Genomic DNA, 16,042 nt, shown 5'->3' with positions numbered 1-16,042 from the left:
AAGCCCCAGGGGAGCCCTGGCACCTTCATGTTAGTCGCGGCTGTTGGCGGTGTGTGTGCATCGTGGCCCGCAGACCTCCGCGTCTCCACTGCCAGTAGGGTTGGGCAGCTCACTCCCCGACTGGCTGCGTGCGCAGTGTGGCGGCCGGCCGCTGGGCTCTTGAGGGGGCTCCCTGGCACCCCCGCGGTGTGCCCAGCTGTCTGCAGTTCCTGCAGCAGCCCGGACTCTTTCTTGCTCCGTGCCTTCTGCTCCGAAAGCCCTTCCTGTCCTTTACCTGCTTAAACTGCTGCTGGTCACTCGGGATTCAGCTCCAGAACAGCCATTGTTGTTGCTCTCCCGGCCTCTGGAACGCTGGGCTGCAGCTCCCCAAGGGCAGGGGCTGCACATGCGACTCCCTATCCCCCGCTCTTCTGGTCTGGGGCTGGGCACACAGGTAGCCAGATGTTTCTTCATGGGGAACAAACTCCTAAATTCACGCTTTTCTTTTTGTCCAGGTGGTGCTCTAGAAAAGTTCGAGATTTATGGTGGCAGGGAATCCCTCCCAGTGTGAGAGGCAAAGTCTGGAGTTTAGCCATTGGCAACGAGTTAAACATCACCCATGGTGAGTAGCCTGCCCGATCCTAGGCTTGGAGAATGTACCCTCTCCCCCTGCCTCCTTCCAGCCCCAGTCCTCTGGCTTCTCCCTCGTCCCCTCTGCCCCGTGAGGAAGAAAGGTAGCCACTGCCGTGAAGCCGAGTCTTTTGAGAGGCCTGGTAACTGTGTCCTCCAGGAGGGAGAGACAGCGGGGCGGCCCGGGTAACTCCTACGTGCTTCAGTTCCCTGGGAGTCCCGAGCACACGCCTCCCTTCTTCCTGATACCAGTCCTCTTCCCTGAATAGACAAGGTGGCACATACGGGTTTCCAAGCAGCGGTGGGCTGGGTCACGTCAGGACCTCTTCCCCGAGTGCTGTGGAAAGCCAGCCTTGATGGGGACGTGACGGTGGAAGGGAGGTGGGTGTTCTTTCTGCGGAGGCATTCTCTCTAGGGTATTGTGGGGGTTTTTTGCAACATTTTGTTCCAGGCAGCTTATACGTAAGCACCGTAGAAGGACAGTTGCCGTGCCAGGCCCGGGGTCCCTGAGTCCTAGTAGCTGAAGTCCGGAGGGGAGGGTGAGATCTCTACTCCGCTTTCTTCGGGCTGCCTGTCTTTCCGGAGGCCCCGTGCGGTGTGCAGGTGATCATCCCCCAGCACCACGTGCGCTCCAGACTGGCTTCCTGCTCCGTGCCCAGCACCCTGCGAGGCTGCGTGCCCAGAGGGAGGTTGACACTGGAGCTCAGACACTTAGGACCTAGTGCTTCGTAACTGGCGGTCGCTTGTTCTCCCTTTGCTCCCTGGCTGCGGTCCCGGCTGCTGAGACAGGACCCCCTTCCTCCACCTGTCCTTTGCGCTCGTGCAGCTCGTGGTGGCAGTTTTCACCCTGTGGAAGGCGTTCGAGCAGAAAACTGATTTATAGCCTCTCTGTGTAGCTAGGGGTCCTATTTTTATTCCTGTTAATTTATTTTTTTATCTTACAAGACACTGATCTCATCCCATGATGGGAGCCTCGTCCAGGCAGCGTTCTCCATCTTGAGTAAGGTCAGCTGGTTGTGTGGATGGTTACTGGTTTCTGTTCCTAGTGACCTCCTCCGGGCGCCTGGGTGGCTCAGTTGGTTGAGCGACTGCCTTCCGCTCAGGTCATGATCCTGGAGTCCCGGGATCGAGTCCCGCCTCGGGCGCCCTGCTCAGCAGTGAATCTGCTTCTCCCTCGGACCCTCCCCCCCTCATGCTCTCTCTATCTCATTCTCTCTCAAAAAAAAAAAAAAAAAAAATCTAGTGACCTCCTCCAAACTCCATTTCTGGCTCGTTTTAAGTTCTTCGCCTGAAAGGATTGTATGTAACATTTAACCTGTAGGACTCGTTTGTAGAGGTTTGGAGAAATTGCTGAGTATTGATCTCAGCCCTTGTTCTTGAAAAATTTCTAAAGTCTATCAAACAGCTGAACATAGTGCCGAGTAGTGTGTGTGTGTGCGTGTGTTGTTTCTCATTGGTGCCTCGGTTGATTTTAGGGAAATTAGAGTCTTCTGTGGACCGTATCCGAGTAGATGGGGCTAAACGGCTAGTTAATCGATAATACATCTTGAAAGTTTGTCTAAATGCTGGTATTGGTTCATTTTATTTACGCCGCATCTTTCTTGTACAGTTGGCCGCCTGGTGTCTGTTGCCCCCGCTAGAGCACGCGACCTGGAAGCTGCGGTCCCACCTGTCCTGCTCTCTGCTCTGTCACCTGGGCCCGGCCCAGCTCCCTGCACATGGCAGGCTCTCGAGAAGCATTCGTTAAATGAATGCATGCCACCTTCTTGGGTTCTCCTTAATCTCCGTTTTACTGAACAGTTAAGCCAGTAATGCAGATAACTGTGAATTCCAGTTGTCGAGGCGGGCACCGCATTCGCTTCTCTACTTACCCTTCTCTTCTCTAATGTCGACAGCCATCCTGAGAAGGTTAGGGGCTGCCCCCCCACCCTGGTGCGTGCTGGAGTCAGGATTCGATTCTACCCCTGGCTGAGTCGGAAGCCTGCGTTCTGCCTTGGGAAGCCCTGGAGATTTGCTCTTAAAGGTTGTGCTTGTGAGATCGGAAGCTTGTAGGAAGTCAGTGTAGTACTGTTATTAAACCTTCGCTCTTCGGGAAGTCGGCCTTGGGCTTTGAACCCGGGTCTGAGAGCAAGGTGTGTTTGCTGTTCCCCTCGTCACTGCAGACACAGCAGTGAAGCCACGGAGGTACTTGCAGGACTCTGACACTCCGACCCATTCTTCCCCGAGGCTGCCAGTGTCTGCTTGGAGTGTCACATACCTCTTCTGGCCAGTGGTTCCCAGGGCTCAGGGGCCGTGGGGTGGTTGCCTTCCGTCTTCTGCTGAAATGATCAAAGCCAAGCCCGCCTCCTGGAAGGTGAGAGCAGGTAGAGGTTCTGCAGACCATCCCGTCTAGGGATAATAGTATGAAGTTACATTTCATAGTCGTACCCTCTCCTCCCCTGGCCGGCCAGCGTGTTGGGAGTCAGATCTTTAACAAGGCTGGAAAAAGGTCAGTAATCCAGATTTCACTTGTTGGATCACAGTACCGTTACCACAGCTTGGCTTATGCCTTAATAAAATAGCATGCACTGTCTGGGAGGCAGTGGTGCTCTCTTGTGTTTTCCAAAATAGTGATGGGAAAAATAAACTGACAGAAATTCTCTGGGTAGCTGCAGTTAAAGTCTTAGTGATCCGTCGGTGCTCATCAACGACAGGCATGTGGGTGAGGGACCTGGGGCTGGGGTGAATGGCCTGGGGGCCCTGGGAAGTCTTTGCAGGTAGAGTCCTCACTTTGGTTCCTTCAAGAACAGGGTGTGGATATACCTGCGGAGGGCTGTCTATGATAGCAAAATCTGTGAGCATGAGGTATTATTTCACTGTTCCTAAGCTACTCAAAGAGAAGACTTACTGAAAAAGAAAGTTGTTAGGATGGGCGGGGGAGAATTGGAGCCCGCCCTATGGGGGCTCATCCTGGGAATTGGCTGCCAGCAGGAACCCCGGTGTCGTGAAGCCTCGGCCCCCTCCCCACTTCCGGCATCGAGATGAGGGAGGCTGGGCCATGGCGATAGGGGCTGCCTCTTGTCCTTATCTGAAACCAGATGGGTTTCTGCTGGTCTCTGCTTCCCTCCATCAGTCGGATGTTCGTTGATTGTATGGATCTGTGTCGGTCCCAGTGCCTTTTGCTCTGGATGCATAGGTGAATGAGAGACCTTTGTGGTCTCACTGCTGAGGAGCTCCCAGGCTGGTAGAGGCAATAAACTCAGAAACAAGTCAGAACAGAAGCCTTGTAGGGGCGGGGTGTGTAATTAAAGTCATACTCGACATCGTGGTAATATTTTGTGAATTCTTAGTACGTGGTGATGTCTTTAGGCCTCAGTAGGACCTTCAGGCCGTGTTGGGGGGAATTGTTCACGTGGTCTCGTGAGTGTGCAGACTCAGGTGGAACTGTCAGTATTGGAACGAGGTGGTTGTGTGCTCTCTGTGCCCGTGTGCCCGTGATACTTACCCTGAGGCTTTTCTTCCAGAGCTCTTTGACATCTGTCTTGCCCGAGCCAAGGAGAGGTGGCGGTCCTTCAGCACAGGAGGCTCTGAAGTGGAGAACGAAGGTACACACCCTGCTAAGCCCGGTGGGCTACTTGGGCCAATTGTGTGTCTTTATTCATTACACAATGGACTTTCCTTAACCGAAGTAGAGGTTGGTGCAAATTCATAAAAAGTTTCATGGGGGAAAGGATTTTTTTTTTTTTTTTTTTTTTTTTAGAGCAAACGAGTTGAAGAAAAAGCTTATGAGAAAGATCATTTCCTGAGACACGTTTGTGTGCAGACGGGCAGGAGGGCCAGTCAGATCCAGTGTGGTTTCACTGTTCCCGTGGTTTTAGTAGCCTGGCCCCCAGGACTGGTCGAATGTTGGCTCCTACAGGAGCTTGGGAACTAGTCCGTAGAAAGAGGAACACCACACATGTGCTAGATGGTGCTTTTAAAATGCCCCCGGACGCACAGGAGTGATTACGGCTGGTGCTTAAATAGCGTCTTTTTTACTGATCTTTGTTTATACTGTCTGTGTAGTACTGAGGGACTGAGTACTGAGGGAATTCCAAAATACAAAACGAGTTATTTGTAAATGTTTGTCAGAAAGTACGCAGGAGTGTTCCTCCTTATTAAGTGCCATGCGTTCAAACTTCACACCAGGGATGTTTTAGGGCCAAGAAGGTGTGTTTTGTGAATATTCGCTTACTTGTCCTTCCTTCCACTGACTGTTGTTGATGTCAGGTAATATCAGATGAGATTTCGATTTCAGACTCTGGGAAGTCCCTAATGACGATCCAGCCTCAGCTGGTGCTGCGAGGTTTTGCTCTTCAGAAGCCCACAGTGGACCGTGTGGGCTCCTGCTGTAATTCGGCCCGTGTACTTGTGCAGAACAATGTCCCGTGTCCATCCCTGTCACACTTGAGAGCCTTGTGATTGTGCATGCCTGCCTCTGAGCCATGTCCTGACTCTTCGTCTTTTGACAGATGCCGGGTTTTCAGCCGCAGACAGAGAAGCCAGCTTGGAGCTTATTAAACTGGACATTTCGAGGACGTTTCCTAATCTCTGCATTTTCCAACAAGTAGGTGGCGGTCATTTGTTGCTTTAAGTATGTTTTGTGTAACCATCATAGATGCCAAACCGCACGTGTTTGTAATCAAGTTTGAAAAGTACTAGGGGTTTTGGGCGTGGGGGAGGGCAGTCTTACGTCATCACGTTTAGACCGTAACAGACGAGCCTAATTCATCTTTCTGCTTTCAAAGGCAGCTCTGGTTCCTTTTACGTTGCATGTACCGAAGCCTTGGAAGGGAGGAAGGGCCTGGTGTGCTGCTCCATCTGACGGAGCTTCCAGGCTGCGACTGCGTTTTCAGAGCTGCACAGAGTAGCATTCCCTCAGAAGACGATCCGGGTGGGGAGCCTGGGGTGCGGGTGGGGGCGTGCGGAAGTCCTCAGCAGCTGCAGGCTGTGGTGAGGGTGGGCTTCTAAGCAGATGGCCCAGGAGAGAGTGGTGACACCCCCAGGTGCACAACCAGCCATGGGAGACGGGATGGAGTACCCTCTTTTGGATGGCAGTAAAGAGAACCGTGGCTTCTTCCGTGGGCCTCTGAGCTAGCACAGGCAGGGCTCAGGGCTGCCGCCTGTGGATTTTGGAGTCATCAGAACAGAGGGGTGTGAAGACCTTTTCTTCTGATAGCAGACATTTCCCTGGGGGTCTTGTTTGAACCCTCCTGTATCCAGGCTGTAATGGTTTTTGCCAGTTCTACTTCTGAAATATCCTTGAATCTGTTCTTGCCCTGTTCCCACGGCCCCTACTTGGTTCAGATTCCTGTCTTGTTGTGGATCGCTGTGCCAGCCCCCACACGCGTCCCTGGCCTCCTCCCTGTCCTCACCTAGGCGCTTGCCAAGCATCTTTGGGATCCCCAACGTGATTCTGACAGGCCCATGTTTCTGGTGTCACGCCATGCACATACTGGATGACCAATAAGGGATAGTGGAATGAACCAGAACAGAGAGTTCACCAGCCGCGTGGAAGGAGGCAGGCATGCAGATGCACATGTTAGACACACGTGGGCTTTGCAGAAATGTAGGTGTGTCCCAACACGGAGGAGCTGGGGCCACTCTGCTGGGAGTCCGGCATGGAGGCAACGGGTGTTGGGAATGGGGTTGCTGAGGAGGGGGCCCTCAGGCTGCGCTTGGACTAGGTTTGAGTGACGGTGTGACCAGACAATGGGAAAGACGTTCCAGGCAGAAGGAGGACTAGAACAGAAGCATCAGACAGCGGGTGGTGCAGGGGATCCCCCTTCCCTCCGAAGGAATGAACAGAGAGCATTGAGTTCAGTGCTGTGGCCCCCGCTTACCCGACCCCTGGCCGCTGTGGCCGCATCGGAGCCTGTGCAGTTCAGCTGTGCCCTGGAGGAAGGAGAGCATCAGGGCAGTGCTTTGAGATACACCTGTCCTGCAGGCCGACGAGGGCAGGCGGGGAACTGGAGCGGGGCGTGAGAGGGTGCTGGCATCTTGCCGATGCTCAGGACCAGTGTTCCCAGACTGGGGACCCAGAGTGACCTCTGTGCAGTCTCTCCTGCGGACTCAGCCTCATTGACTTTGAGATTCACAAGGCAATTATCTTGGCACAGGGAGATGTGTTCAGAAGAAGAGGAGGGGCTTAGGGGTCTCTCAGGTGTGGGTGGGAGCAGATGGCAGAGAAGTTGGTTTTTCTCCTTCCCTCTGGGTTCCTTTGGATGTGTCCCTCAGCCTGTGGTGCCCTCAGCTCTGAATTCATAAGTGGGTAGTACCAAAAAACAAAGCGCAGTGGGAGGGGAGAGTGTGGGGAGATGTTCAAAACAAGGGCATCTGAAATAGGGGGCCGCCATCCACTGGCACCCTCTTTTCTTCAGAGAACGGACATTCAGCACATAGAACAGTGGAGAATCTTTTAAGTTAAAAGCATTTACCTTTAAGAGAAGTTCAGCATGGCGTTCTAGTCTTTCTCATTCAGTGACAGTCAGCGGTGGTGGTCAGGTGGGCATTTGGCACTTTGTCACCGAGCTCTCTGCCCGTCCCCCTTCTCCTGCCCGCTTGGCACCAGAGGCCGTCTTTTTTACCTTCCCATGTGGGCTTTCCTTCTTTCGTCCGTCTGATTTGGAAGTGTCTCTTCTTTTACTTCTCGTATATGCCAGAATGTGAGGGTTTGGGCCATGGCGTTCTTTTGTAAGCCACACGCGGTCACCTGTGGAGTGATTTTCTTGTCACACACCATGTACGCTTTTTATTCCTTGACTGTAGCCGCAGGGTAGCAATGGACGGGGGCTGTGGGATCTGGACCCCACCGGTCCATTCACGGTGCCTTCAGACACACTGACATCGCGGGACGTACCTGTGTGCTTGCTTCTGTGCTCACTTAGGAAACAGGAAGTTCCAGCACAGGTCTCGGGTGGCAGGATGGGGAGAATGTTAATAAAATGGTTGCTGTCAGCACTTGACGCTTATAGGGTATTTCTTAAACCTGCCCTGCTGAAACACACAAAAGAAACAGACGAGGATCATCGCGGGGAGAGGAGACAGGCGGGTCACCTGCTCTGAAGAGCCCTGGGGTAGTTGGCTTGCCTGTTGCGCTTTGGGGGGGGGAAACACAGTTACGCAGCAGGAGCCAGACTAAGGATGCTTTCCGAGCGAGGTGTTCATGCCTGACCCACCAGCTTTTTTCCAAGCAGCTTTGTAGGTTGAGCTGCAGTCTCTGGTTAACTGTGGATTGGTCGTGAACTCGTTGAGTCATGCAGGATGCATAGAGCTGCGAGCATAATGCTTGGCGACTGGTTCGTCCTCCGAGAGCAGCTGGTGTGACCGGCAGCAGCGTCAGATGTCGATCTGAGTACTAACCAGACTTACGCACGTGTTGTTTTTGGTGTGTTGATCCTTTTAGGGTGGTCCATATCATGACATGTTGCACAGTATTTTGGGCGCTTATACTTGTTACCGACCGGATGTGGGTTATGTAAGTGAACCTTTTCAATATTTTATAATGTTACGATCTAAAAAGAAAGTCAGAATATTGCCCAGCACAACTTAGCTGCAAATGTCAGGTTGGGTGGTGCCTTCATTTTTTTGTTGTTGTTGTTGTCGGGGGGAATGGAGAGCTCTGTGGTCCGTGAATTGCCTCCGCTTTCTTGTAAAGGGATTGAGCTGACACGGCCACTCTGTGGCACTGATCACATTGTAATTGGATTTGATTATCATTTTTTGCATGTGATTTTTTTTTATTAGCCTTAAACCGGAAAAGCCTTTAAGCAATAACCGTTTGCACCCTGCGCTGCTGTTGTTTCCACGGCTTAGCAGCTGTGCGCGCATGATTGGAGCCCTAACGCCTCAAGTTAGAGCCCCATCTCTGCAGCACTGGGCACCGTCCGTTCTGGAGGGCAGCCCGTCAGATGCCATATGCGTTCATGGTTTTCCATGTGGCCGCAGGCGGGGGCTGAGGGAGCGCGGGGGGGGGGGGGGGGCCGATGTGGCCGAGCAGTCGAGAGAGGACAGGTGGGCGCCGCTGAGGCGCTCGGTTCAGCGGTGGGTGGTGGTGGGTGGGTGGCCGCATGGGCCCTACTAGCTTGAGGGTGTTTTGGTTCCTCTTTCAATCCATGAAAGAGCAGTTCCAACCGTGGTGGCTACCATGAGTTTAATACCCCTTTCTCTCCTTCCTCAGGTCCAGGGCATGTCCTTCATAGCAGCAGTGCTGATCTTGAACCTAGATACTGCAGATGCCTTCATTGCTTTTTCTAATCTTTTGAATAAACCCTGTCAAATGGCGTTTTTCCGAGTGGACCATGGCCTTGTGAGTATCCCCAGTATGTGTGCCTTCACACAGCCAGGGTTGCTGATCATTCTGTCTTTTCAGAGGGAAAAGGAGTATGTTTTCCAAGTACACGGTTGATAGCCATTTCTATGTATTTCTTTTTTTCTCTTTTTTTAAAAGTCATTTATTTATTTGTCAGAGAGCCAGCACAAGCAGGGGGAGCGGCAGGCAGAGCAGGCAGAGGGAGAAGCAGGCCCCCCGTGGAGCAGGGAGCCCGACGTGGGGCCGATCCCAGGACCCTGGGATCATGACCTGAGCCAAAGGTAGATGCTTAACCGACTGAGCCACCCAGGTGCCCCATTTGTATGTACTTAAAACGTTCTTTCAGAAGTATTTCTGAAAACACATTCTTTAAACGAGGAAGGAGGGGCGGCTCCTGCCCAAATACGCACACTTGTGTCACAGCAGAAGCTGAGGGGTGCCCTCCACATTTGGGTCCATCAGGGAGAGCATGGCATCACCCACTCTGTTGCTGCTCACTGCCACCCCGGGGCTCTGCTTCACGCAGTGCGCCCCCACACGGGAGAGGGGACGTGGTTACGACCACCTCTTTATTGCTGTAGACACAGACCAGGTGGGAGGAGCTGACAGGAGTTGCCCTGGGGAGGCCCCTCACGTGCTGCCGGAGGTGGGTCTTCTGCAGGGCGCCGATGAAGAGGCAAGGCCCAGAAATGACATGATCCATCAGCGTACGTAGCTGGTGAGTGGAATTGCTGGGATCTTCACCCATTCTGCTTCCTAAGCCTGTGGGTTCTCTAAGCCCGGAGAGCCGCCCCCTCAAGGGGCCCATTGGCTGATTTGCTGATAATGGTCACCAGTACTTCGAGACCATCTCGGGCATGTTTCTTCCTTAATATCCTAAGGACTCTGAAGTGTTTCTTGCTCAGGCAGTACCTACATTTAAAAAAAAAGTATTTCAACACTGCTGTGAACGTGGTGGCTGTTAGGGGAGTTGTAAATTGGTAGAGGCCTTTTGGAAGACAGTTTGGTTTCAACTATCAGTAGTGGTAAATGGCACAGGTATGTAGTTCTGTTTGTGCGGATCAATCCTAAGAAAGTCACAGGACAACGATGGTTGTTACATAATTACAACTGTAGTTATTTAAAATCATTTTTCATCGTAAAGATGAAAACCTTTTTTAAAATGGGGGTTTGGGGGGAGGCAGATGGTTACTTAAAATCCGGCAGTAGAAACAACAGATGTTGGCAAGGATGCGGAGAAAGGGGAACCCTCTTACACTGCTGGTGGGAATGCAAGCTGGTGCAGCCACTCTGGAAAACAGGATGGAGGGTCCTCAAGGTACTAAAAGTAGAGTTACCCTATGTAATAGGTCCAGTAATTGCACTACTGGGTATTTATGCAGAGAGTGAGACAGCACTGATTCAGAATGATACGTGCACCCTGATGTTTAGTGCAGCATTGCTTACAACAGCCAAATTGTGGAAGCAGCCCAAGCGTCCATCTGCTGATGAATGGATAAAGAAGATATGGGGGGGGGATGTGTACACACACATATGTATAGTGGAATATTACTTAGTCCTGAAAAAGAATGAAATCTTGCCATTTGGAACAACGTAGATGGAGTTAGAGAGTGTTTTGCTAAGTGAAATAAGTCAGAAAGACAAAGACCATTTGATTTTTCTTATATGTGGATTTTAAGAAACAAATGAACAAAGGGAATAAAAAGACAAAGCACAGACGCCTGACTCTGGAGAACAAACTGGTGGTTATCCCAGGGGAGGTGGCCGGGGGATGGGGGAAATAGGTGATGGGGGTTAGGAGCACACTTAGCACTGAGTGATGTGTGGAGCTGTTGAATCACTCACTATATTGTATGTCTGAAAATAAGGTATCTCTGTGTGTTAACGTACTGCAGTTAAAATAAGAAAAATAATAAAATCTGGCAGCATATCCGGTGCAGTACTGAGGTTTGCAAGGCATCATATTGTAGAAAAGTATTTTAAGATTAGAAAGCTGATTTTTTTTAAGAAGATTTTATTTATTTATTTGACAGAGATACAGCGAGAGTGGAACACAAGCAGGGGGAGTGGGCGAGGGAGAAGCAGGCTTCCCGCCGAGCAGGGAGCCCAATGCGGGGCTTGATCCCAGGACCCCGGGATCATGACCTGAGCTGAAGGCAGACGCTTAACGACTGAGCCACCCAGGTGCCCCTAGAAAGCTGATTGTTTTTCAAAAGTATCTGAAGCAGAACATGTGCTGTAACAGCCAGCATATTTAACAATAGAAGGAAATGAACAATATTATAGTGTTTATGGATGATCTTTTTTGTTTGTACACTAAAGTTTTCTACAGGGAGCATTTACAGGCTTTCATAGTCAGGAAAATACTTGTTATATATAATAAAATGATTTATATCTCAGTATTTCCTAATTGTGAAGATAAGACCCCACCTTTGTCTTTAGACACATACAATAAAGACTGCACTTATGAATTTCTGGGGTTCTGGAATTGAAGGCACGATCATAGAATCATAGTGTGGACCGGGACCTTCTTGACAGCAGGTTCTCCTGACAGCACTGTGGACATGGGGGTCCGGTAGGTGTGGGGGGGCATCCTGTGCTGCGGAGGAGACCAGCAGCATCTGCAGCCTCTGCCCGCTGAATGCGAGCAGCACCTCCCTGCTAGCGTATCCATCAGAAAGCTCCTCTGACATTGTCAGGTGTCCCCCCGGGAGGCAGAGTCCTCCCCGCACCCCCGTCGGGACCCACTGGTTTATAGTACATCCCTTCGTTGAGTCGGAGAGTTGCCAGTTGCCCGCGTGCATCCAGCTGCATGGGCCAGGAGTGGGCCGCCGCTCTGACGCGGGTCATGACTAATCCCACCCCAGCTGTTCTTCCTGTTCCAGCAGCACTCCCCTGCTCAGTGCGTGCTATGTTCCTACAAACCTCTAGGAGTTGAAGAGCATGTGCCCGTACGATAGAGGCTCTGACTGCTTGCTTTTCCTTAATATTTTCTCCCTTCGCTGCATTAAAAGGGCTGCGTTTTGGGGCCAGAGTGGCATTGTCTGCCACACACGTCAGGATGACACTCCCTCGGGATGTGCCAAGGTTGTGCGCGAGGGGTGCGTGCTTTCTCAGGTCCCTTTAGACAGTTCATCCTTCCTGGTTCTTGGAGAAGAGCCAGCCCACGACACTCAGCCTTTGCAGTGGGCCAGGCACAGTTCAGGTCCCAGCCTTGCCGCACACCAGTGGACCTCTGCCGCCTTCTGTGTAAGTTGAGGGAATACGACGATGTAGCTGGTGACGTTGTGGAGAGCAGAGAAGGGGCTCAGGTAGAAACTGCCTGAGCCCAGCGAGACGTGTATGCAGCTGTGGATGACGGCTGTCCTGTCCTGAAAGCGTCCGTATGTCGCCTTTCTGCTGCAGAGTGGAAGTCTGTGCTGGTAACTGGTTCATTGGTCTATCTCACGTTGTCTCCCCAGATGTTGACCTATTTTGCTGCATTTGAGGTGTTCTTTGAAGAAAATCTGCCGAAATTATTTGCTCATTTCAAGAAAAACAACTTAACTCCAGACATCTACCTAATTGATTGGTAAGACTGAATTTTCTATGGGTTTTCTCCTCTCCCTGCCTGCTGTTCATTGTCTTCACTGCCGGCTTCTTTCTGGGCTCGGCTGAACTCCCGCCCACATCCTGTTGTATTGTCTTCCCCACTGCTCTGTGTCTGAGGTGCCCTGTGCTGTTCAAGCTCCTGCATCTGCCAGGCGCTCTGAGGTCTGTTTTATTACTGTCTGTGTCCTTCTTTATTCTGCGAAGGAGAGAAACGGTGTTGTGGACCTATTTGTTTTCAGAGTGCCCTTTATCCGTGCAGTAAGCGAGGTGTCACTAACCACAGGTCTGTGCTGGGCTCCTGCTAGGATCTAGTGATGAGTAGGGGGCAGGACACAGCGCTTGCCTGTCCGGAGCTCTGTCCAGTGGGAAGAGCTGCGTCCACAGACAGCTCTGTAGTGTGTCGTACATGTTGTCTCTTAGGCAGGGAAGATGGACAGGGCCCTGCACCCCGGGTTGGGTAAGAGTACACAGAGGTGACCCGTGAGTTTGAGCCAAGGTGTGACGTGAGCACGTGGTGGCCCAGAATTAGCAGGGCTGTAGCGGTCGGTTTGGTGATGCTGGAGCCTACGGTAAAGGGGTGAGAGATCGTGTGGGACTTAGGTCCCATGCCGGGGAGCTTGGGCAGGTTGCAGGGGCCAGAGGGAACAGTTGCAGGCTTTTGCTCAGGGTGAGGATGGAGGCGGGTTATATCCAGAAGTGAGCTGCAGGTTACTTGGGAGCCCAGAGGCAGGGACACATGAAGGCCAAAAGAGCAGGGCTTGAACTGAGGCTTGGGGAGCTGGTGGACGGTAGGGGGCTGAGAGGCCGATGGAGAGGAGAGCTGCCTGTCCCTGAGGGAGTTTGCGGATGTGTGAGGGAAGGCCGAGCATCACCTGCACTCGAGTGTCCAGCTAGTGAGGGGCTCGCAGGTACTCCCAGCTGGGAGCAGGTTTGGCAGTGTGCTTCATGGATTTGATTTTGGCCACTGATTTGGAAGTACCTGCTGGACATCTAAGTAGACATACAGATAGGAGGCTCCAGAGAGTTCTGGGTACAGCAGTAGGCCAGGCAAATCTTCATGCAGAGGTGGATGTGGTCGCCTGAGGAAGGGGTGGGATGTCACCCCTGAGAACGCTCATGTTTGGGGGCAGGTCTGCTAGTGGCGGACGTGTGGAACAGTGGTGGGAGAAGTATGGTTCTGGAACCCTCAGGCCTGGTCCAGTCTTTCTTGCTACTTGCTTCGCGGCCTTGGTGATGGGCATTAACCCCTTCTGCACACGTTTTCTCCTCTCTTGCCTGCAGTTATGAACCTTGTCGGGCCTTTTAAGGTGATACCCCTGGTCCCCGCCACCTGGCTTACAGAGGGGCTCTGCAGAAAAAAAGATGTCACTTGGCCGAAAGGCCCGTTTGGGCCTCAACACGGTGCTGACCGTGACTTTGCACGGTGGGGAGGGTGTTCAGGGAGGGTCAGACCGCACCAGAGCCTTCAGCTTCTGCCTCCTGTGTTAGGCCTCCAGCTCCTATTCTTAGGATTTCGGGCTAAAACTGAAGTTGGAAAACACTGTCTGGAATAGTGTCTTTCAAACTCTTTCACCCTGACTCGTAAAAGGAAAGGGATTTTATGACGTGATGTGGTGTGTGGCCGTATGTACAGAAACTTTCTCTGTGTACCTGGCCGAAACAGGTTTCAGACAATACCTAGTCCTTGCTTTGTCAAGGTAAAGCATTTTTGAAATTTCCTATTCTGTTTACTTAAGAAGAACCACTGGTGGTCATCCACCCTGATTGATTTCAGAGTGCAGCAATCTTGACTGGGTCACAAGGGGCAGTGCCAAGAGCACCGTCCTAGAGGACCTGCTCGTCTCAGTTCTTGTCTGGAGACCATGACCATCCAGATGGGGGCAGAGGCCAGGGGCACCTGCATTCATTGACTGCAGTGCTGCTCACACAGGATCTCCCGTAACCTCAGAATAGCCCCTTGGAGTGAACTGTGACACCTCCGGCTCCTAGATGGGGAAACTGGGGCTCAGAGAGGCAGAGCGGCTTGCCCGAGGTCCTGTGGCTAGCTGGCACTCAGTGTTCATGTTCACTGCTCCAGACCTTGCGTGCTTGCCCATGGAGCCCTTCTGAGGGATTTGGTGGGGACTTAGTATACCCCGAGAGCTGGGTCCCAGAGCTTGGGCTCCAGAGATTGAGTCTACATGCTGACGATGCTCCTCAGAGTGTGAACCCTGGACCAGACTCATCCATGATGAAAACTGACGCAGCGTGCCGGGTGTCTCCATGAAAAGGAAGCTCCAGGGTTCGTGAGGGGTCGTGGCTGGAACCTGATGCCTCGTGAATGCTGCCCAGCCTGCTTTGGGGAGGCCTCTGCTTGGCTGCTCTCTGGAATAAGGACCAAGGAGAGCACTGTTTCCGTTTGCATGGCGGTGGAGGGCTAGCGGAGAGGTGCAGTCGGGCCCAGCAAAACCACGTGCTCCTGGTGCACTCCTTGCAGCCCGGATTCATGGATGGTCTGCGCTGATTCGGGTTCTTAGTTGGGTGCTCCCAGGGAACGGCCCCAGTGGGAAGCAGGGCAGGCAGCGAGGAGGAAGCCAGGGAAAGCACGGTCGTGCTCAGGACGTGCCCTGGAAGCCCACTGCGCAGAGATGCTCACGGCTGGTTTTGTCTTCACAGGAGCCACCGAGGCCCCTGCCCAGTCCCACCCGGACTGGTCGGACGCCAGAGCCTTTGCTTTATCACCGTGCTACACGAGCTGCCCCGAAGCCACATCCACCCTGTTAGCAGGGCGCCGCCTTGGCAGGGCTGGCGGGCGGGCAGGCGCGGGGCATGTGTTCCGTGAGACAAGGGACATCCCAGGCTTCCGGGTCCTGGCTGCCCGAGGACGAGGCCTCTTGCTCCTGCCCCCTATCCGAGGGTGGATGGGCCCGTTTGGCTTGGCTGGCTGAGGGCCCCCGGGGGAGCTGCGTAGGCACGAAGATGGCGACAGCTCCTTTCCTGCCTTGTTCCCAGGACAGTTCCTCTGCCCTGTGCGGCAGGACAGGGTAGCTTTCTCAGCCCTTGCGTAGCGCAGTTGGAGAGGGGTTCCTGCAGAATGCTCTCGTTCCTCCCCTCCGCCCCTGCAGCGGACGCTTCCCTCCGTCACAGTGCGGACCCGCTCTGTGGCTGTCTCTCTTTTCTTGCCGTTCCGCTCACAGATGGAGCTTTTTTGGGTATCTCTGTGGCCTTGGTGTCCGGCCCCGCATATGGCTCCAGGTCCTAGATCGGGGCCCCTTCCAGAATGCAGCCTGAGGCCGCTCCGGTGCTTGTCACTCTGTGTGGACTGGGGGACGTCGGTGCAGAGACCTCATGGTGGAGAATTAGATCTACCTGCCGGTGCCGCCTTCCCGGAGAAAGGGGTTTGTGGTGTGGCATGTTACTCTTCTCTGTGCGTGGAGATACGAGGGCCAGAGCAAGGTCTCCCCAGCAGTGTTCGTCTCCCTGCAGAGTTTTGGGCGTTCAGTCAGTATCATGTTTTGCGGGAGGATTGACACG

The 16,042-nt window shown here is 52.9% G+C and overlaps 1 protein-coding gene across 3 annotated transcripts in view; it reads left to right on the top strand.

The window, feature by feature from the left end:
* TBC1D14 (TBC1 domain family member 14) overlaps window positions 1-16,042 on the top strand; it is a 103,279-nt gene that overhangs the window by 76,627 nt on the left and 10,610 nt on the right. For 2 of the 3 annotated variants that reach the window (XM_035726096.1, XM_035726098.1), the window contains 6 exons: window positions 495-601; window positions 4,113-4,193; window positions 5,100-5,194; window positions 8,033-8,104; window positions 8,807-8,935; window positions 12,400-12,509. In XM_035726096.1, the coding sequence (XP_035581989.1) occupies window positions 495-601; window positions 4,113-4,193; window positions 5,100-5,194; window positions 8,033-8,104; window positions 8,807-8,935; window positions 12,400-12,509 (594 nt within the window). The remainder of the gene's footprint in view (window positions 1-494; window positions 602-4,112; window positions 4,194-5,099; window positions 5,195-8,032; window positions 8,105-8,806; window positions 8,936-12,399; window positions 12,510-16,042) is intronic. The other variant, XM_035726097.1, reaches the window with a different exon arrangement.

This window comes from Zalophus californianus, chromosome 2, assembly GCF_009762305.2.
Source record: "Zalophus californianus isolate mZalCal1 chromosome 2, mZalCal1.pri.v2, whole genome shotgun sequence".
NCBI lineage: Eukaryota > Metazoa > Chordata > Mammalia > Carnivora > Otariidae > Zalophus > Zalophus californianus.
Note: the sequence above shows the minus strand (reverse complement) of the source record. Positions and strands in the feature narration are given on the sequence as shown.